Source organism: Heloderma suspectum, chromosome 3 (genome assembly GCF_057233095.1).
Source record: "Heloderma suspectum isolate Gila_16-S chromosome 3, 16-S_ref, whole genome shotgun sequence".
Taxonomy (NCBI): Eukaryota; Metazoa; Chordata; class Lepidosauria; order Squamata; family Helodermatidae; genus Heloderma; species Heloderma suspectum.
The window spans coordinates 54,686,027-54,709,159 of NC_139460.1; the positions used below are offsets into that span (position 1 = coordinate 54,686,027).

The 23,133-nt window shown below is 40.0% G+C and overlaps 1 protein-coding gene across 2 annotated transcripts in view; it reads right to left on the reverse strand.

Moving 5' to 3' along the window:
* CBLB (Cbl proto-oncogene B) overlaps window positions 1–23,133 on the reverse strand; it is a 135,231-nt gene that overhangs the window by 34,300 nt on the left and 77,798 nt on the right. For both annotated transcript variants that reach the window (XM_084843276.1, XM_084843275.1), the window contains one exon: window positions 16,448–16,651. In XM_084843276.1, the coding sequence (XP_084699402.1) occupies window positions 16,448–16,651 (204 nt within the window). The remainder of the gene's footprint in view (window positions 1–16,447; window positions 16,652–23,133) is intronic.

Here is a 23,133-nt window from a genome sequence, read left to right on the forward strand (position 1 = left end):
AACATTGTTACCTTTTCAACGCCATGTTAAGACCTTACTCTTCTCCCAGGCACTTGGCAGCATATGATAAGTTTTAATCAATTCTAGATTCTCTTATGGCTATGGTTGTTTGCTTGAGACTGTTCATGTGAAGTTGTTTTAGATATATGTTCACTTGTGTATATTGTCTGTGTGTTTTTATGTAAATAGCTTTTAATCTTTGTATACTATATTTTTAATGTTTTTAATCTTTGTAAACCTCCCAGAGAGCTTTGGCTATTGGGAGGTATAGAAATGTTAATAATAATAATAATAATAATAATAATAGGTCTGGTTCTTTAAGAAATAATATTGTTCTCCAAGAATAGCTGCAGCTCAGCACAATGAAGCCCAGTTTGGAGCTACATTCATTCTGTACTTGGGCTGTGAAGGAGAAGCTGAACTATAAATCGCCTAGTCATAATAAAAACAGTGCTTGGCATTGGGTTGGTAAGAACTGTATTTTTTCTAAGTAGTAATGTTTGTAATCAAGGGGAATATATAATACAAATGTATATTTCTGTAGAGGTTCTTTGATGATTTGAAGAATTCTTGTTATCGCCAAAGGAACAAGATCTGGACTTGGCAAAGATTTATTCAAAGATAAACAAAAAGAGTATTCTCAAGTATTCTTTATAATCTTATCACACAAAGACTTGAAAAGACTTTGCAGGGTCAAAATAGAATGCTACTGGTACTCCATAGCACAGGGATATATATGTCTGCAGTTGTGCATTGTTATTTATTGTATGGATATCGAAGTTTGTAAATATTTATTTTAAAACACTCAGAGTAAATTATTGTGTATGCATATTAGGTCTTGACTGTGGGTGGTGGTAGTGCCCATATTCCTATTAGTCCTTTTCTCTGGGTATTGTTAGAAAACAAGCTGCAGCTTATTATCCAATACCAAGGTATCCTAGTGACTCATAAATGGTAAAGAGTAATTCATGCAACTAAGGTATTAGGTATAAAGGGTGTACACCTAATGGTAGAAAGGATGACCTCTTAGTTCACAGCACATCCTCGAGGAAAAGCCCCTTTCTACAACCTTTGTCTTAGAATAGGTAACAGCCACATCTTAGTCTTTTCTCGCTCTCTCTCTTCTTTCAAACTAAGTAAGTACTTGTGCCACCTTAGGCGAGGTGTTACTTACACATTTGGTTTCTTACTCCACCACCTGATTTAGCTGCTCTTTAGTCATGCCTTCTAGTGCCCTCCTATTCCCTTATTTGGCATTAGTCCCCCTCCATCAGCCCTCCTCCATTACCCATGTGTTGTCCCACCTTGCTTGTCTTCCAAGTATAGCTTCCAAATCACATGAAATACTAGCCCCTCTACTCAGCAGTGGTTAGGCCTCATCTTGTGTACTGTGTCCAGTATGGGCACTTGAAGAAGGATGCAGACAAACTGGAAAAGCTTTAGAGAAGGGAAACAAAGATGATCAGGGGACTGGAAGCAAAGCTCTATGAGAAGAGACTGAAAGAACTGGGCATGTTTAGCCTTGAGAAGACTGCAGACTTCTAGTAAGGAGCCATGTTGTTCTGGCACAGATTTGCGGGGCTCCGCAGGTCGTTTCCTTCAAACAGCTGTAAAACGGTTGAGAGACTCCCCGCCACCCCGGAAAATAAAGGGGAAGCCTGCAGTACCATCCGGATGAAATCCTAGAAGAACAGCTGCCTTTGCGGAGGATGCAAAGGGGCTCAAAACTAAGGTCAATCACCGGAGATAAACACCTACTGAAATGCTGTTTTGAAACTCTTAATTAATTTAGAGAATATAAGGAGGGCATGCTCCAATCTTAGATAGTATTGGGAACTTAAACTACCAGCAAGCACCACTTGCACAACAAAAAGCGAAAGTATGGCAGTTGTATAAAACTCACCTGAATTAAAAGCAAGGAGTTGCAGACTTTTACAAAGTGAATTTAACTCAGGAGGTTCTTTCAAAAGAAGAAAAAAGAAAGAATACTAAGACTGTTTGCATTTTGAATAAGTATTACAATCTAATTAACTTTCTATTTCTTCAAATCATTGTTTGAAGGTTTTAATGTTTGAATTTATATGGCTGAAAGCTATGTTTTTGCCCAGTTCCCTTTATCTTCTGCATGACCTTGAGAAAACCACGAAGCCAAAATAAATAAATCTTTGGCAGAAAGCCTCGACTAGGCTGGAACAATAATAACTGCATAAAGAAGGAGTATTGCTGATACCTGTTGGATGCTAAAAGGCCAGCAGCTTATGAAAAATCTTATTTTCATTTTTTTTTTAATCTCCTTTTCTCCTTTTGATACTGAGAGAGATCTCTTTTGGCATTGGAGGATCAACAACTTACTGGATATCCAGATAGACTAATTTATTCAGGAAAGAATGAAGAAGATTATTGAATGAGTGCTATGAATTTGGATAAACCAGAAAAGGATATTAGAATAACACGTAGTACAGCGAATACCTGGGAGATGCCTACAGAACAATCAAGTAGAAATACGAAATCCAGGAAAGGCTCTCTAAAAGAGACTCTGACGGGAGCTACAAAATTATCGGTGAAAGCAACATCTATAAGCAATGAAGAGGTACCTGAGCAGAAGAAAGATATACAAAAGATGGCCTTGGATGAACAAACACAGATTATAGATGCTATAAGCAAAAAGATGGAGCCTTTTGAACTACATACAGAACAAAGGATGGGCACTTTTGAACAACGTATAGAACAAAAGATGGGCACCTTTGAACAACGTATAGAAAAATGGATGGAAAGGCAAGTATTGGAAGTAAAGGAGATTAAAGACACAAAGGAAAAATTGAGACAAGAATTTAAGAAATTAGATGATGCATTAAATCAAAGAACAGAAGAATTTAAAATAATGACTAACAGAGTAGAAGTACTAGAAAATAATGCAGAAATTGTAACTATGGAGTTAGAACGTGAGCAGGATGCCTTAGCTTGGCTTGAGCTTAAAGACAAGGAACGCTCATTACGTTTTAGAGGGGTCGTGGAAAGTTATGGCAGTGCAGAGCCTGACCTCAGAACAGAATTGGTAAAGACCATAGCAGCCTTTTTGAGTAAAGAAGAGAAAACCATGGAAATGGAAATAGATCGAGCTTACAGACTGAATTCGACATATGCAAAAACAAAAGGTCTACCCAGAGATATTATTGGCCATTTTGTAAAGAAAACTACAAGGGATTCAATTCTCCAGAAACACTGTAAAACTAAATTGAAGATGGCGGGCAAAGAGATTATCGTCATGAAAGAAATTCCTGGACGATTTCTGAAGAAAAGGAGAGATTATACATTTTTAACAACAATTCTGAAACAGAAAAAGATCATGTTTAGATGGGAATTCCCAGAAGGTGTGGTCTTGTCTTACAGAGAACAGAGATTTAAGTTGAACTCAGTTCAAAAAGCAAGTTCCTTTGAACTTATGGAAAAAATTGGACAGACCTACAACCTGCTGTACAAGAAGAGGACAGCACTCAGGGTGCAACAGGTGGAAATTAAGAAAGTACCTTAATCTTATATTTTCCAAAAAATGGATTATACATTTTTATCCTGGAACATTAATGGGGTGAATGCTCCTCAAAAGAGAAAGAAAATATTTTACTATTTACAAAAATTGAAACAAGATATAATATGCTTACAAGAAACCCATATTAAGAAAGACGATACCAAATATTTAATTAATAAAAAATTAGGTGAAGAGTTTATAACTGCAAGCCGAAAAAAGAAAAATGGAGTAGATTTATATATTAAACCAAATTTGGGACCGGAATTGGTATTGTCAGATGAACAAGGTCGTTTTGTGGGAGTTAAAATTACACTGAATGGTGTATCAACGTTGTTTTTAGGGGTTTATGCACCTAATGACCACAAAGCGGAATTTTATGAGGATCTCTTATCCAAACTCGTGGATCTAACTTTTGACAGTTGGTGTTTAATGGGAGATTGGAATGGGGTGATTGCTCCTCAAATGGATAGAATACTGGAGAAAAAAATAAAGTGTAATCAAGGGAAATTACCTAAAAGTTTCTTTGAATTGATGGACAATTTGGCTTTAGTATGGAGAGATAAAAATGGAAATTCAAAAGAATATACATATTTTTCAGAAAGACATAAATCTTTTTCAAGGATTGATATGATTTTGACAACTAAAGAGCTTGCTACAAAGACTGGCAAAATACAAGTTCTACCAAGATCACTTTCGGACCATAACCCTATGTCTGTGTCATTTGTGAAAAGAAGCACTACTTTTAGATGGAGATTGAATGAAATGATATTTCGAAATAAAAATATTGTGGATGACACTAAAAAGAAATTGAGAGAATGTTTTGAATTGAATCTGGACAAGGGAACAAATATCCCAACAGTAAGGGATGCAAGTAAGGCCTATATGGGAGGTTATTTTATACAACAAAACACACAACTAAAAAAAAAAAAGAGAAGAGAAGGTACAAAATATTCTAAAACAGATAAAGGAGAAAGAAGAATTCCTAAAGAAAAAACCATGAAAGGCAAGTGTCCTATGACAGATTAAATTACTCCAACAACAATTGTCGATGTTAACAGTCCAGGATATGCAAAAAAAATTAAACTTTGTAAAACAAATAAATTTTGAATTTGCTAATAAACCAGGAAGATGGTTGTCCTATAAACTCAGAAAGGAAAAAGAAAAAACAATTGTGAAAATAAGCGAAAGTGGATTAGAATTAACCGATAATGTGGCAATTCAGAAAGCCTTTTATCTATAGTATTCAAATTTGTATAAAGGACAGGATATCTCCGCAGAATTGATGGATAAATATATTCATAAACAAAATTTACCAAAAATTACTCAGGAACAAAAACAAATGAAGAATGGCCCAATAACAGTAAATGAAATGGTGGAAGCCATAAAAGAAATTAAATTGGGAAAAACTCCAGGACCAGATGGAATATCAAGATTATATTATAAGAAGCGTGAAGAAGAAATTTTACAACAGTTGAAAAATACGATGAACAATATTTTAGAAAAGGGGGAGATAACGGAAACATGGAAAACAGCATATTTAACATTAATACCTACAGAAGGACGGGATTTAACCTCGACAAAAAACTACAGACCAATCTCATTATTAAACAATGATTATAAGATATTTGCAACAATTTTGGCAGAAAGGTTCAAGAAAATATTGCAGTAGTTTGTATATGAGGACCAAAGTGGTTTCTTACCAAGGAGACAGATGAGAAATAATGTAAGAATGGTCTTGAATGTGGTGGAATATTTGGAAAAACATCCAGAAAAACAAGCAGCTCTGATCTTTTTAGATGCAGAGAAAGCATTTGATAATCTCAATTGGAAATTTTTAATTAAGACTTTAGAAGAACTGGACTTTGGAGAAAACTTTATAAAATTGGTGAAATCGGTTTATACCGATCAAAAGGCTCAAATAATTATAAATGGGGATTTGACCAAACCTTGTGAGATACAAAGAGGAATAAGACAAGGTTGCCTATTGTCACTGCTATTGTTTATATTGGTTCTAGAATTATTGAACAGAGATATAAGACAAGATGATCGAATTACAGGAATAAAGATTAAAAAGGAGAAATATAAGCTGAGGGCTTTTGCAGATGACTTGGTGTTTATGTTGGAAGAACCTTTAAAGGGAATTGAAATTTTAATGAAACAATTAAAAGAATTTGGAACAGTGGCAGGGTTCAAAGTTAATAAACAGAAAACAAAATTTTTAACAAAGAATATGAATGTTCAAGAAAAAAAAGTTGATGGATAAGACTGGCTTCCAAATTGAAAAGAAAGTAAAATATTTTGGAGTCCTTTTGACAAATATGAATTCTATGCTTTTTCAAAATAACTATGTTAAAGTGTGGAATGAAATTAAACAAGACCTATTAAAATGGGAAAAATTACAACTATCACTTTTGGGAAGAATTGCAATGATCAAAATGAATGTATTACCTAGAATGTTATTTTTGTTTCAAATGATACCCATTATTACATCAGATTTACCTTTTAAGCAGTGGCAGAGAGATATAATGAAGTTTATATGCCGAACAAAAAACCCAAGTGTTAAAAAAAAAATTTTACAACATGCAAAGGAAAGAGGTGGCTGGGGATTACAAGATTTTAAAACCTATTTTTCTGCCTGCTGCTTGATGCGGATGAAGGAATGGGTGACGTTGAAAAATAGAAGACTTTTAGAACTAGAAGGACATGAATTGAGATACTGGTGGCATGGTTATTTGTGGTATGATAAAACAAAAGTGAATGTAGATTTTAATAATCACTGTAGTGGCTAGAGTGTTGGACTGGGAGCTGGGAGATCCAGGTTCTAGTCCCCACTCGGCCATGGAAGCTCACTGGGTGACTTTGGGCCAGTCACAGACTCTCAGCCCAACCCACCTCACAGGGTCGTTGTTGTGAGGATAAAATGGACACAAGGAGGATTATGTATGCCGCCTTGAGTTCCTTGGAGGAAAAAAGGCAGGATATAAATGTAATAAATAAATAAATATTAAGGTTCTATCAAAAAATACCACGTTGGATATCTTCACAATAAGCAATGCATAGAAGAGAATTTGATAGTACACATAAATGGATAAGATATACTGATTTACTGGAACTATCACAAGGGGAATAGAAGTTAAAATCAAGGGAAAGCTTTTTGGAAGAAGGTTATGTATGTCAGTGGTTTTCATATTTGCAACTTAAAGAAAGGTTTAAAATAGATGAGAAAAATGGTGGATTTGAACAAACAGAATCTGAGTTTGAAACAGCACTGTGTACAAATGAGGAACATATTATTGCTAAACTGTATAAATTACTGTTAAGGTATGAGACAGAGGATGAACAAGTAAAAGATTGTATGCTAAAATGGGCACAAGATGTTGGTCATAATATATCAATGGAAGAGAGGGAAAATATGTGGGGAAAAGATTTAAAATTTACTTTATGTACAAGTCTTAAAGAGAATTTTTATAAGATGATGTATAGATGTTTAAATTGTCTAAAATGTATAAAGGTGTTCCTGGAAAATGTTGGAAATGTGAAGACCAAGAGGGAACGTTTTATCATTTATGGTGGACTTGTAAAAAAGCTAAAACATTTTGGAAACAAATAGTCTTTAGCTCAAAGAATATTAAAGACTACTATAGAACTAAAGCCAGAAATTTTTTTGTTGGGACTAACAGATAAACATGTAAAAGAGAAGGGGGGAACCCTCTTTCTCTACATGATAACGGCTGCAAGGTTATTGTATGCACAAAAGTGGAAGAATGAAACAATACCAACTGTGAGAGAGTGGATCATGAAAATGATGGAACTGGCAGAGATGGCAAAACTTACTATGATTTAACTTGGATTCCTGCATTGTGCAGGGGGTTGGACTCAATGGTCTTATAGGCCCCTTCCAACCCTACTATTCTATGATTCCATCATGCCTCTATATTGATTTGGGGTCCTGATTTATTTATTTATTTATTTATTTATTTTATTACTGCATTTATATCTCGCCTTTTTTCCTCTTGCAAGGAACCCAAGGCGGCTTACATTATCCTCCTCCTCTCCATTTTATCCTCACAACAACAACCCTCTGAGGTAGGTTGGGCTGAGAGTGTGTGACTGGCCCAAAGTCACCCAGTGAGCTTCCATGGCCGAGTGGGTACTAGAACCTGGATCTCCCAGTTCCCAGTCCAACACTCTTGCCACTACACCACACTGCCTCTGTCAAGGCCCAGTCAAAATAGATTCTTTTAGATTACAAAGATGAAACAAAGCCATTTGTGCAAAGAGATGAGTTTATTGATGGAAAATAGATACAGAATAAATATGCAAAGAAAGCTCACACCTCTCACTAGTTGACAAAGCAGGCACCTTTGTCACAAACTGAGTGCCTATTTGGGCCCCCAAGACAGATTAGAAGTCATTTCTAGAGCCATAAGTTTCTCCAGGCTGGTAGGGCGCTTTCCCCCATGGAGCGAGACCAAAGGACAAAGTCTGCGGGTTGGATTTTATACATTTCTTCTCCCTCCAAGCTCAGGAGCTGACAGGCTACCTCTGCCCATTCCAGAGGTGTGTGTGGGGGTCTCTTTCCTTTGGGAAGCGAAACCTATCTCGTCTCAGGAGTCAGGATGAGCTAATATAGCAGGTGAAGGCTACAAATTGCCAGCCTATGTGAAAGGCCTTCTTAATTAACTATAAAGCTGCTGGTTAGGCCAAACTACACAGGTCTCTAGGTGGCTACCAACAACATATAGGAATGCTGTGAAGTCCACCTTATCACTCACCAACAAACACACTAGAGCCTCCTCTTAAGTCTTCTCTTCTCCATGCCTAAACATAACGAGTTCCTTCAACTTTCCTTGTAGGACTTTTTCCCATGCCCCATCTTCACTGCTTTCCTCTGGATACAGTACTTGTGAAAGTATAGGGTTCTATCCAACGGTATCATTCTGCTAGCGCAAAGCTTCTATTGCTTGCATAAACCCTGCTTTTATTCCTGCACAAGTGTTAAATCCAGTACTTTGATTCTGCTTGTGCAAGCCATCACACAAGGCATTTCACAACTCATTACAAATTCATTAGGCCTGCTATTGCTTGTGCTAGTTGGGCTAGTTCTGGGTTATATTCAGGGTTACTACTGCAGAAAAATAACAAAAGTTAGTGTTATTCTGCTAGCGATGGCACAACTGCTATCAGAACTAGCACAACTAGAGCAAGCAACACCTAGTCTAATGAAGTCGCAAGACGTGGCACAGGTTGCGCAACAGCTTGTGAAAAGTGTTGTATAACATAATGTGCAACATCAAATGTAACAGCTTGTGCAAGCAGTATCAAACAATTTGATCTGACACTTCTGCTAGGATAAAAACAGGGTTTGAAGAAATCCTGTTTTTGACCCTGTTCAAGAGTCAAATCCAATAACTGCATAAACACCCACAACAAACACAGAAGATGCCTTGGGATGCTGGAAAATAAATGTTTTATTCCAAGCCCAATGTGTTTCAGCCCACTTTGATTTCACAGCGTTCTTCGGGCTACAGAAACAAACAAATAATTTGTACTGTTTTTCTGAGCTTTTTGTATAACAAGTTTGACTTAGTATATTGTTTTTGTTGTGGGTCAGATGTAGATGGGGGCGTGCGCGTGCACACACACACACACTCATACAAACACTAACGCACACACCACCTCTCCTCCCCACAGATCCAGATCTCTGGGACGGGAATGAGGTTAAAGCCTCCACCCCATCTCAGCACTTTTGCTAATGATTGTTGGGGGGGGGGGGGCTTTAACCATGCCCTCTTCCCAGCACATCTGCTGGGAAAGAAGAGACATGGGGATAATCTCCTCCTTGGTTCTGAGAATCCTTGCATGTCCTGTTCCCCAGTAGAATCGGGTGACTATCCTTGGGCATCTGTTTCCCAGCAAAATTGGGCTCTTGCAAGGCCACCAAAGAGCAACTCTCCTGGGAAACAGGGTGTGTAGTGATGACTCTGCTCACATGCCATGTGTGGTGGCAGCAGCACAGGGAGGGGGGATGGATTGGGAGGCAGCGCACCCATGTCCACAGCAGGCTGCATAGACAGCCTCTGAGGGCCACATGCAGGCCGCATGTTGCCTACCTGATATAGAAGGAAACTTCAATAAACAGTTCAGGGTACTTTTTACAATAGCACTTTGATATGCAACAGGCTAGCAATAAGACCACTTAAAATAAAATGTTACAACCATTAAGAATGAACAATACAGCTCATATACATTTGCTAGTGATCTGGAGAAACTGGGGGGGGGGGGATTCTTGATACCTAAAGTCATTTGGTCACGATTCATGAAACACATGCTTACTCATCTTTATTAAAAAGTCTGGTCATAATAAATAATCGAGTTTTAGTCTGGCTGGCTTCTCATAATTATTCGGAGGAGAACAGTGTGAATCAAATTCATTTTTTGTCCAAGTGAGAGGCAACCATTAAATTTAGAGCATGGGTCCTCAATAGGGCTTCCGAGGGTGCAGGCGTGCCCTTGAGGCTTTTAATTGCATCCTCGTGGTGATTTCTAAGCATACAAGGCATGTTAGCTAACTTCCTGGTTGCTCTATATTTTTTAAGTCTATGGACCTGGTTTCTCTATAATTTTAAGTCTATGTACCTCAACTTGCTGTTTTGACATGCCTCCTTGCTCTCTGGCCAAAGTAATAGGTTACAAACCAGTGTCCTTACTCCCATTCTGTGCCTGCTAGGAGTGGGCGTGAAAGGGAAAGGTAAGTGTTCCCCTTGAATGCAAACCAGCAGTAAAGGGATAGGACTGAGTGGTCTGGGGTGTTTTCCATCTGAGAGGGGAGCACAGACAAAGGGAGGGCATTTCCTGTCTGCTTACTTACCCTCTTGTATGCATTTTTGGGGGTGAGGGGAATAGTGCTTCATCTCCAACACTTTATTTTTGTGTGTTGGGAGGTGCGGTACTTGTCCTTTGTACCCTTCTGTTTGTTTGTTGGGGGTGGGTGAGTAAAGCAATGGAATTTCCAGCATGTTCACTCATCTGCCTGTATCGCTCTACCTCCAGGCTTTTATGTTTGGGGTGGTGGTGATGCAAGGGCATTTCCCATTCTCCCCCATGGCCGCATGCCTTGTGTTTACTGTGGTACTCTGGATGTTGTTTGGTGCATGTGGGAAGCAAGTGCAAATTTTGCCACGTGCTCACTCACATGCCTGCATTTTGTTCATTGTGCATGCTAGATTTCAACCAGGGCTTGCTGGTTGACCGCAGAGGTCATTTTGTGAGTAGCCACACACCCCATAGCAGCCATTTTGTGAATGGTGATGCCCCCTCCATAGCAGTCATTTTTGTCACTGGTGCCCATGGCACTTTGGTAGGACTCCAAATGTGCCCACAGGCTGAAAAATGTTGGGGATCTCTGAATTATAGAGGTTTGAAAATATCCTCAGACGAAGTAGCTTTTCACATAGTTCAAGAGCAGAAAGTGTGCCTATGAAACATTAATTTATTTGGAGCTATTAAACTCTGTATGGAAAGCTTGTATTGTTCCTAGCAAATTGTTATAGCAATAAGTGTTTATTCTTCTTAAGTTAATAATGATATTTTCAACAATCAATCAAAACTTTGTTTATAATACTATGAGCATCACTCTGGGCTGATTTAACCTTTTGATTTGGCTGTGTGTGTATTTTAACTTCCAGTTACTAATTTACAGAATAGCTGACTAATTTTGGCTTGTTCACTGGAAAGTAGTAAGTAGAACTGTTACACCCAAGTTTAATTCTTGATTGAAGAACTTATTTAATTCCATTCAACTTATTTTAAAAAATATATAAACACATATCTAATAGGCTGGTAGAACTAAACTTAGACAAAATGATTGTAACAACAACAAAGAATGTAGTTAAGACAGAAAAGAGCCAATGGTGTTGGCTAGTTAAACTTAGGTTCTTATCAAGAAAGGAACAAAGGGGAAGTGTCTCAGAGAAGCAGACATTCAATATAGGTTGAAATCCTAAGGACACATATAAGGATTCGGACAGGGCTGGGCAACTTGTGGCCCTGCAGATGTTTTGTCCTACAACTCCTATAAACCCTCACCATTGGCTATGCTGGCTAGGGCTGATGGGAGTTGCAGTCCAAAGCATTTGGATGGTTACAAGTTGCCAAATTGTGACTAGGGGCAATAATTGAAAAACAACTGTGAAGATGTCAGAAAGCCAGTAGCATTTCAGGGAGCCCAAGACCAAGAAGAATGTATTTGAACCAGTATGCCTAGCCATTATGAGATGCTGCATGTGTTCCATAAAAAAATGTTGTGTGCACACCTAAAATTGAAAAACAAAAACAAAAAAACAGTTTGAATGCAACACACACACAACTGAGTACTTGCACCAGAGATTCAGGACTGGCCATGGCTCTCATCTGTGTGTAAATATTTGCCACCAGGTAAGATGCAAAATCTTACCTCGGGCTACGAGTGGCTTAGTGGTTAAGATGCTGAACTGCAGACCGGAAGGTTGGCAGGACAGCAGTTCAAGACCCAAGTGCTGCATGACGGAGTGAGCTCCCGTCTTCAGTCCCAGCTCCTGCCAACCTAGCAGTTCAAAAGCAAGAAATTGCAAGTAGATAAATAGGTACCGCTTCGGCGGGAAAGGTAACAGCGTTCCGTGCACCTCGGTGTTCAGTCATGCCGGCCACATGACCACGGAAGCGTCTTCGGACAGCGCTGGCTCTTCGGCTTAGAAATGGAGATGAACACCACACCCTAGAGTCGGACACGACTGGTTGGGGACACCTTTACCTTTTTTTTAAGATGCAAAATGTGCCTTAGGCCACTTAAGCCAGGTTAGCAGCATACCCAGCAATACTGAATTTTTCTTATTGGAAATGTCACACACTACTTTCTCTCTGACCCGGAGCTCCATAATTTTTTTTTTGGGGGGGGGGGGGAGGTACTCCTTGTGCTCCAAAAGTATTAATCACCTCTAGCTGGAATTTGACAAGGTCTGCATTCTGTAACAGCTACATCATCTGTGTTACTGAGCAGCTCAGTTGTGATGGCTTTTACCCATGTGTTTTGTTGGCATCACACTAGGACCTTCTCTAATAGGTCTAATGTATCTTTTGTTCTGGGAAGGGCTGGCACGAGCATGGGACATTGCACCCAGAAGCAAAAAGATTCTGATGGGAGTATGCTAACTACTTGGCCTTTATTGTACTTTATATTAACTTAAGCCCCATTCATTTCAATGAGTCTACTTTAAGTAGGACTAACATTGGATACAACCCATGGTCCAATTCTGAAGTGTCCTCACCTCTAGATAGCTCAGCAGGTTAAGATACCGCATGGTGTCCCTCAAGGTCAACTTTGTTCTGAGAATCTTCACCTGTTTGTTCCTCAGAAGAAAGGCTTTTGTAATGTCTAACTTGTTGTTGTTCAGTCGTGTCCGACTCTTTGTGACCCCATGGACCATAGCATGCCAGGCCTTCCTGTCCTGTGCTCTCTCCTGGATGGTGCTCAAGTCCATATTCATTGCATTAGTGATGCTATCTAGCCATCTCATCCTCTGCCGTCCCCTTCTCCTTTTGCCTTCAGTCTTTCCCAGCAACAGGGTCTTTTCCAGAGAGTTTTCTCTTCGCATTAGGTGGCCAAAATATTTGAGCTTCAGCTTCAGTATCTGTCCTTCCAATGAGCACTCAGGGTTGATTTCCTTTAGGATTGACTGATTTGACCTCCTTGCAGTCCAGGGGACTCGTAACAGTCTAACTAGCTAGTTCAAATTCAGTGAAGAATCCAGGGCCGTCTGGAAGATTCCTACTCATTCTAGGAGTTAAGCTATAGGTTCCTTTGCTTAACCTCAACCTGAATATGTCTAAAGAACGTTCCTTCGTTGAGATCTTTGTCTGAACTCTAACAGCTCCTCTTCGAGAATTTTGATCTTGGGACCTGATTCACACAGATCCTCTGTTGCATGGGTTTGCCTGGCAAGCTGCCCGCTCACTCCCTGTGATCTACTCCTAAACACTAGTATTTCTCTGGGCCTATGTTTCCAGACCCTGAGCTCCCTTCTTCACTTGTATCACCTTGCCACCTGCCACACAGGTCCACTGCCTTGTATACCTAGATAGAGTTTCATACCCTGTGAAGCATCCATTCTTGTATTTAGGCAACATCCATTTCAATGGCATCTTCCAGCCCCAAAGGAAACATGACCAACTTTCTGGGACCTTGTGGCGATTCCACATGAACAATATGTAAATAGTAAAGGTTCGTATATATGTGTGGTGGCTGGTATGGCAGGGTTTGGCAGAGTGTGGGCAAGAATGGCAGTTTGGCAAGTGGAAGAAAGGGGGAGTGGCTGAGTGAGAATGAAATGCAGTGTGATTGGATGAGAGCTTGTGCAGAAAAAGGTGGGGTGATTGCTTCTATATAGTCAGATAAGTCTGGGAGTAAGGTAGATGAGGTACAGCTAGATAAGTCTGAGATGAGTTTGGGAGATAGGAGTGAGAACATCTAGTGAGATAGTCTGTGGGATAGAGAGTGTGTCAGATAGTATCAGAGAGAGTGTGAGAGGTTTTTTTGAACACAGAGCTAAAAGCAAGAGTCATATTGTGTAGTTTATAGTGTTGACTTATTTTAATCATAATTCCTGATATCCTTTCCTCATCCCAACCCAGTTCCTATTTCCAATCCTGTTGTACCAAATAAACTGTTGCTTTAAATTTTAAAAGACAGTTTCCTTTTTAGTTCTTAGGAAGGGTTTCGTGGAATAACCCCCCTGCCCCCCCACCCCCCGTGCTGGGTGCTTGATCTGTGCTACCAAAAAGAAAAAAAAAAAGCAGCTCTAAAAGGGTTATTGGTGTCAGCAACTGAGAGAGTGGTGAAGCATCACAATATACAAACAGAGGGTTGTGGGTGACAGCCTAAAAGTGGCAGTGTGAGGAGAGACACTGACCAAAGCACCTGACCTGGTGATTAGAAGTAGGATCGTGAGGTGGTCAAAAAGGCCTCAGGTCCTCACAGACCTCCAAGAGACCTCTGCATTGCATGTGTGACCACAACATTGGGGCCATGGGAGGTATGTGTGTGTGTGTCACTCACAGTGGAAAGTAAGCAGTGTCACTGTGAAGGTGTCATCTTTAAAATCACTAGTTTACCCTCTGAGGGCATTTTAATACGGTTTTACGGGGTCTTGAGCCAAACACACCCTATATCTAGCTAGTTTCCCTGCATTGTCTTTACCTGTGTTTGTTATTTTCCTCAGGTTAGTCAGAACAATCACTGCCCTCCATTCCAAATCCTATTTTTGAACTGCATTCCACACCTTATAGGGCTCAAGAGTTCGTAATGACAGCTCAGCCTGCCATCGCTCTCCATTTATCATCTTTATCAGGCATGGTCTGCAAGGCAATAAAGACCACAGTATGCTGGGGTCTTCTGGACTGGGGTTGAGTACTTTATTATGCACCTAGTGATCAAAGGCCTTGAGAAGCTAGCATAGCCAGTGTCCTTGATAAGTTTCCAAATAACCAAACAGCCAGGAAGTGAAGCCGGTTGTTTTTCCCTTCCTCTGAAACAGATAAATATACCCAATTCTGTGATGGACAGCTCAATGAAAATATGAACTCTGTGTGTCACAGCAATGAGGAAAGCAAATTCTATGCTAGGAATAATTAATAAAAGGATTGGGAAAAGTACCAGTATCAAAATGTCTTTACATAATCTATGGTGCAGCTGTATTTGTAATAACATATACCGTCGCTCCAAAGCAAATACATATCATATATACAATTCCCCACCGCAAAAAATGATACCGGAAAATTTAGTTTAGAAAAAAAGACAACTAAGGGAGAGGGGACCTGATAGAAATTTACAGAATTATAAAATTGAGAGAGATAATTTTGCCTCCCTCTCATATAATACAAGAACATGGAGGCAATCAATGAAATTTACTGAAGTGACTGTAAATTAGTGAAAGAAAAGAGGAAGTATTTCTTCTCACATCACCTTAAAGGATTATTAGACCTATCCTCTAGAAATTTGCCCTTCAACAATGAATAACAATATTTATTTATTTATTGCATTTATACCCCGCCTTTTTTCCTCTTGCAAGGAACCCAAGGCGGCTTACATTATCCTCCTCCTCTCCATTTTATCCTCACAACAACAACCCTGCGAGGTGGGTTGGGCTGAGAGTCTGTGACTGGCCCAAAGTCACCCAGTGAGCTTCCATGGCTGAGTGGGGACTAGAACCTGGATCTCCCAGCTCCTAGTCCAACACTCTTGCCACTACACTACACAATGAGTGTCAGTGTGGTGTAGTGGCAAGAGTGTTGGACTGGGAGCTGGGAGATCCGGGTTCTAGTCCCCACTCGGCCATCGACGCTCACTGGGTGACTTTGGGCCAGTCACAGACTCTCAGCCCAGCCCACCTCACAGGGTTGTTGTTGTGAGGATAAAATGGGGAGGAGGAGGATAATGTAAGCTGCCTTGGGTTCCTTGCAAGAGGAAAAAAGGCGGGGTAGAAATGCAATAAATAAGTAAATACATAACCATGGTAACTATATGGAGTATCTGTTGGTACTAGGTGGAAAAATAACAGCAAAGAGTATTACTTCCATGCCCTGCTTGTGGAAGCACCTGACTGGTCAACTGTTAGAAACAGGTTGCTGGGCTAAATGGATCCCTGTTCTAATTCAGATGGTTCCAAATACTGAAAATGGTATCCAAAAGATCAGGAAATCAAGTTCCATCAAAACTAGCGGATCTACAATTATTTCAGTTTTGCCTATACTTTTACTAGTCTGAAACATTGTGTTGCTTACACGTTAATGTTTAACACACTATTAACTCAGTACATGTTTAATGGACTCCTCTAACTCTTATAAACTTCTTTTTAAACACATTATCTATTTGAGAAAAATATATACCTTCCGCACAGAAGCCAATCGATTCATCATTAAGGATTCTTCTCTGTCGTCATCATCATCCAAGTCGAGCATGGGTATACCAAAACTATCCATAATGCTGCAGCACCTTATGTTTTCATCCCTGGGGTCAAACGGGTCCACAATTATGGGTTCAGTCCCTTTAATTTCACAGCGGCAGAAAGGACATCCCTGACCATCAGACTCCTGTATGTGTGAAAAACAAACCTTTTAATTACTGAGCACAATTTATATCCGTATGTATACTCATCTACACAGAAAGGACAAGGAAAACAGGTTAACAGGACTTTTAGAAGATGAACTTTTTGAATTCATTCCAAAAAATAAAATAGAAAATACAAAAGATTAGGAAAATCCAACTGAACACTTACATTAATACAATGTGGTATTGTGTTATTTTGCCTTCCAGGCTTGTCTTTCTATGCTAGTTCGAATATACATCTGAAGTTATGGTTCTCACTGATAACTCAAGGCATTATGAATAAATACACTAATGGGAACCTTTTCTGTTTGGTAGAAATCCAAGAAAGGTCAAGAGCTTTTCATATTAATGGATTTCCACAAACATCTCTAAGCAATTAAAGGCACAAAATCTAATAGAACTCAAAAGGTCATATTCGTTTACCTTGCACATATACATCATTGGTATTATGCTACCAGAATTGTTGAAGGAAATAAACAGAATTTACCCAAACTACATTTTTATTTTCACTTTTTTTGTTTGATTTTTAGGGTGTTTTTTTAAAAAAAACATTTATAGAACACATTTGAGTAAATTCAAGACAGAAAGAACCAGAGAATGAATAAAGTATGGAGAATATCACTCTATGGCAGGGGTGCACAAGCTTTTGGGCCCCAAGGGCCACATCTGGGATATGCTGGGGGGAGTGTGGGAGGCTGCACATGTACACACACATACACAACTGTAATTCTTACCAATCTGGACCTTTTCCTATCAAGAATACAAATCATAGCAAAACTCCTATGCATGTCTGTTGAGAAGCCCCAGTGCAATGGATTTCAGGCATGAAAAGGACAATCAGTTCCAGGCATGATTACTCAGAAGTAGACACTGGGGTAACAAGGAGAGGAGGCTTTCTTCAATGTTAAGTTGGGAAACACTGTTCTGATCTTGGGTCACTGATCGGAGATAAGAACAATTTAAAGGCATTTAAAGTTTAAACACTCTAATGTTAAAAAGCATGGTATTTAAACTTTAAATGCATTTAAATTGCTCTCATCTCCAGTCACTGTTCCCAGCACTGCTCACAGTAGTCTTTATCTGCTGGGCTTCAGGGAAAAGTGGGTGGGGACAGCACAGCCTGCAGCCAAGGGCTGTATGCGGCCCTTGAGCTGTGCATCCCTGCAATATGGAATGGATCAGAATGTAATGTTTGAGGAAAGAACAAGGATTCAGAAGAATTATATGAGTGCTACAAACTATTATGGACCTCAAATTATCAATTTGCCTAGTATATATTAATAGGATTCAGCCTTGCTGGTCTCCTACAAATTGCTTTAGAGGTGTCAGTAAATTGTAAAAATAAAACCAATTTTAAAAATAAAGTAACAATCCAGAAATAGCTTGTCTAGATACCCATGTGTGAGCAAGGAGAAAGAGGAGGAACAGCAGCCACCACTACTACTCTGAGCAGTGATGGGTAGCACCTGTGTCTGATCCTTGCCCACCATCACCATTTATCCACTCAAACGGTTAGGTTACTGAGTGGCAAAACAGTGAGAAGAGAAAGCAGTAGGACATCAGAGTGCTCTTCTCAGCTGTAGCCCAAGGCTGCTGATCCAACCACCTTGTCCTACATTCTAGGTGTGAAAAAAGCACACATATTCAGAGATTTGTATTGTCTGGCTTTGGCATTGAGATTCAAAAGAATTACCATTTCTAACCTTGCCTCTCTTTGTATGTTTGAAGAGTCATTGCTATATAATATGGTGGTGATTGCGAAAAAGTAAACTTGATTCAAGATTTTTGTTGGAAGTGCAGCACACTGACTGCAATCCTGCATTCAGTCATAACAGCAGCCACCAAACCAGGAGATAAATAAAAGGGAGAGGAGGGGAGTATCATTAGGTTTTCCCACGTCAGGTAGCTAAAAAGAGCCAGTGTGTGGAAGTGCTTAGAGTGTTGGACTGGGACTTGGGTGATCAGCATTCTAGTCTCCACTCAGCCATGAAGCTCACTGGGTAACTTTGGGCCGGTCACTGACTCTCAGCCTAATCTACTTCACAGGGTTGCTGAAAGGAGGAGGTTATGTAAGCTGCCTTGGGTTCCTCGCAAGAGGGGAAAAGGTGGGATATAAATGTAAAGAAGATTTATGATGAGAAGAAATTTCTTGATTTTAGATAACAGTTGACTGGGACAAATGTCCCTTGCCACTTGTTGTGAAGGACTCCTAGAAGCTTCTGACAAGGCTGTCATTTACAAAGCTGTTCTGATAAGAAGCCGCAGGCATTTCTGCTGCTGTTTCTATCCTTATCCAAATCTCCATGTAAGTGAGTCCTGAGTCAAGAACCCTCTTCACCCTTGTGCCTTCTAGTTAATGTAGGGCACTTGGAAGAGAGGCAGGATCCCCCAACCCACTTGATCTGAGATTTATCTGAGTAAGAAACAGTAATTTCTCCTGTTGTCTCTATTTCTTTTTTACCCACACCTCCATGCAAGCCAGTCAAGACTCTTGCCTTTTCTTGGGAAAAAAGCAGTCTTCTGTCATGCAACACTTTGGGGAAGGATAAACACAGTTGAAGGCTCTTGCCTTTTCTTGCCTTCTTCATACCATAGTGCAAATTAGAGATATCCTTGCCTCTTCTGGAAGCTCTCTGCACATGCAGAAGAATTGGTGGTGAGGTCAGATAAAAGCATGATGACTAAGCCAAGTAGATAATTGTGGACCACTGATTTACAGATTTTTCAATTTTAAAAAGTCAGGCCAAGAACTGATTAAAAGCTGTCACAGGGTCAATAAACTGCCTTTAAAAGAAGAAGTTGTAGTTCTGGGAAGATGGAACAATGATGTACTAACTAATGCAAACATTCAATAAAGGGTTTTAGTAGTTTTGTAAGAATAGCTGTCTGGTATAACAAACTTTGTTATAATTGATACTCAACTTTCAGAACACCAATATATTAATTGTTGTGTAAATCAAAAACTTAGGGATAATAATAAAATAAAATATTTTATTTTAAAAATATAATTATTTTAATTATTTATGCTTCATTCTCAAGAATTAAAACAAGGTGGTATTAAGCTCTCACAACATAATCGGCAGCCAGTCTCTGCTTTTTCCTCATATTTATGTATCACAGCCACCCACACATTGCATTTATATTGTATATATGTAAATTATATATCCCTTTCATGGATCACTGCCTTGTTGTGGCGAAGGGGCTTACCTAACTCAGTGAAGTCATAAGCTATGCCGTGCAGGGCCACCCAAGACGGACAGGTCATGGCGGAGAGTTCTGACAAAATGTGGTCCACTGGAGAAGGAAATGGCAACCCACTCCAGTATTCTTGCCAGGAAAACCCCATGGAACATATCACAAGGCTAAAAGAGATGACGCCGGAAGAGGAGCCCCTCAGGTCGGAAGGTGTCCAATATACTACTGGGGAAGAGCAGAAGGAATTTCCAAGTAGCGCCAGAAAGAGTGAAGTGGCTGGGCCAAAGCCGAAAGGACACTCAGCTGTGGATGTGTCTGGTGGTGAAAAGAAAATCCGATGCTGTAAAGAAAACAACAGAATGGGAAAGACTAGAGATCTCTTCAAGAAAATCGGAGATATCCAGGGAACGTTTTGGGCAAAGACGGGCATGATAAAGGACAAAAAAGGCAGGGATCTAACAGAAGCAGATGAGATTAAGAAGAGGTGGAAAGAATACACAGAAGAACTATACAGGAAAGATCTGAATGTCCCTGATAGCCATGATAGTGCGGTCACTGAACTTGAGCCGGACATCCTCGAGAGTGAAGTCAAGTGGGCCTTAGGAAGCATTACTAACAACAAAGCTAGCGGAGATGACAGTATTCCAGCAGAGCTATTTAAAATCCTAAAAGATGATGCTGTGAAAGTGCTGCACTCAATATGCCAACAAATTTGTAACACTCAACAGTGGCCACAAGACTGGAGAAGGTCAGTTTACATTCCAATTCCAAAGAAGGGCAATGCCAAAGAGTGTTCAAACTACTGTACAATTGCGCTCATTTCACATGCCAGCAAGGTTATCCTCACAATCCTACAAGCTAGGGTTCAGCAGTATGTGAACCGAGAACTACCGGAAGTACAAGCTGGGTTTCGAAGAGGCAGAGGAACTAGAGATCAAATCGCCAACTTTCGCTGGATCATGGAGAAAGCAAGAGAATTCCAGAAAAATGTCTATTTCTGCTTCATTGACTATGCTAAAGCCTTTGATTGTGTGGATCACAACAAACTCTGGCAAATTCTTAAAGAGATGGGAGTACCAGACCACCTTACCTGTCTCCTGAGAAACCTGTACGAGGGTCAAGAAGCAACAGTAAGAACCAGACATGGAACAACCGAGTGGTTCAAAATTGGGAAAGGAGTACGACAAGGCTGCATATTGTCGCCCTGCTTATTTAACTTATATGCACAGCACATCATGAGAAACGCCAGGTTGGATGAATCACAGGTTGGAATTAAGATTGCCGGGAGAATTATCAACAACCTCAGATACGCAGACGATACCACCCTAATGGCAGAAAGCAAAGAGGATCTGAAGAGCCTCTTGTTGAGGGTGAAAGAGGAGAGTGCAAAAGCTGGGTTGAAACTCAACATTAAAAAAAACTAAGATCATGGCATCTGGACCCATCACTTCCTGGCATATAGAAGGGGAAGAAATGGAAGCAGTGACAGATTTTATTTTCTTGGGCTCCAAGATCACTGCAGACGGTGACTGTAGCCATGAAATTAAAAGACGCTTGCTCCTTGGGAGGAAAGCTATGGCCAACCTAGACAGCATCGTAAGAAGCAGAGACATCACCTTGCCGACAAAGGTTCGTATAATCAAAGCTATGGTTTTCCCAGTAGTAATGTATGGCTGTGAGAGCTGGACTATAAGGAAGGCTGAGCGCTGAAGAATTGATGCTTTCAAACTGTGGTGCTGGAGAAGACTCTTACGAGTCCCCTGGACTACAAAGAGGTCAAATCAGTCAATCCTAAAAGAAATCAACCCTGAGTGCTCATTGGAAGGACAGATACTGAAGCTGAAGCTCAAATATTTTGGCCACCTAATGCGAAGAGAAAACTCTCTGGAAAAGACCCTGATGCTGGGAAAGACTGAAGGCAAAAGGCGAAGGGAACGGCAGAGGATGAGATGGCTAGATAGCATCACCGATGCAATGAATATGAACTTGAGCACATTCCAGGAGAGAGCGGAGGACAGGAAGGCCTGGCGTGCTATGGTCCATGGGGTCACGAAGAGTCGGACACGACTTAACGACTGAACAACAACAAATTTTTCTTCTGGTTTTACTTTCATTTTATTATGTGCTATTTCACTGATTGCTGCTGGTTTTATCATGGTTTTATAATGTGCTGCTTTATCATCGTTGCTTTATTGTCAGATCATGACTACACAATGCTAAATCTGCTGGACTGCATCTGGCAGGAAGTGGATTTTGCAACCACCCAAGTGCCTTATGCCTCTATCAGGTAATTGATTTCCACATGCAGGTGCAAAACATGTCACAAAACAATGCAAATACAAGAGGTTTTCAATGATCTATTGTATGGGGGGGGGGGTACTGTGGGTTAGTTACTGTTTTGAACCTTGGCAGCTCCTGTAGAATTGGGAGTAGCAACAGTGGGTGGAGCTTCTACTAAGTTCTTCACTTCTGTGTATGATAAAGAATAGTTGTGTTTGAGGCCTGCTGATTCTTACAGTCATTCCCTCTACCTATACAACGATGCAAGTGTGAAAAGCTGTGTTACAATGCATCTTAAATTACAAACCGAAGTTCAAAAATTTACTAGCATTTATCAGTCAAAAATGTATGCTGTTGTTTGAATGTAATTTCTGATTCAATGTTATTAAATATTTATTTAGTTCATTTTTATTCTACCCTACCTCCAAAGAAATCAGGGTGGTGTACATATCCCCCCCCCCCCCGCCACGCTCCTATCCTCACAACAATTCTGTTGAGGTAGGTTAGTCTAAGAGACAGTGACTGTCTGAGGTGCAACTGGTGATTATTTCATAACTGAGCAGGGATTTGAAGCCAGACTTCCTGCTTCCAGTCCTGCATTCTATCTACTAGACCATACAGGTAGTAATATTAGCTAGTAAGAATTCTTCTACCCATCTTGACTAAAGAAACCTAAATTTTGCCACAAAAAAATGACCTTTCTATGTGCATTCATTTATGTGTGATTGCATATCCCCATCCACGTGACAGCCATCTTGTAAAACGGCAGCTACAGAATTCATGCACAAGAATGGGCATGTCTATTCAAGTTAAATGTGTTCCCATATGGGTATAAAACACAAACAAACTTTAAGATTCTCTGCACATCTTTTCTTTTTTTACAGGGGTCTGTGGCAGATCCTGGACTATTCAGCTGGCAGAATTACACCACTGGATACAGCCTGTTGTAACTGAAGTAGCATTCCCTAATAGTAAGGCCTCATTGGGAACT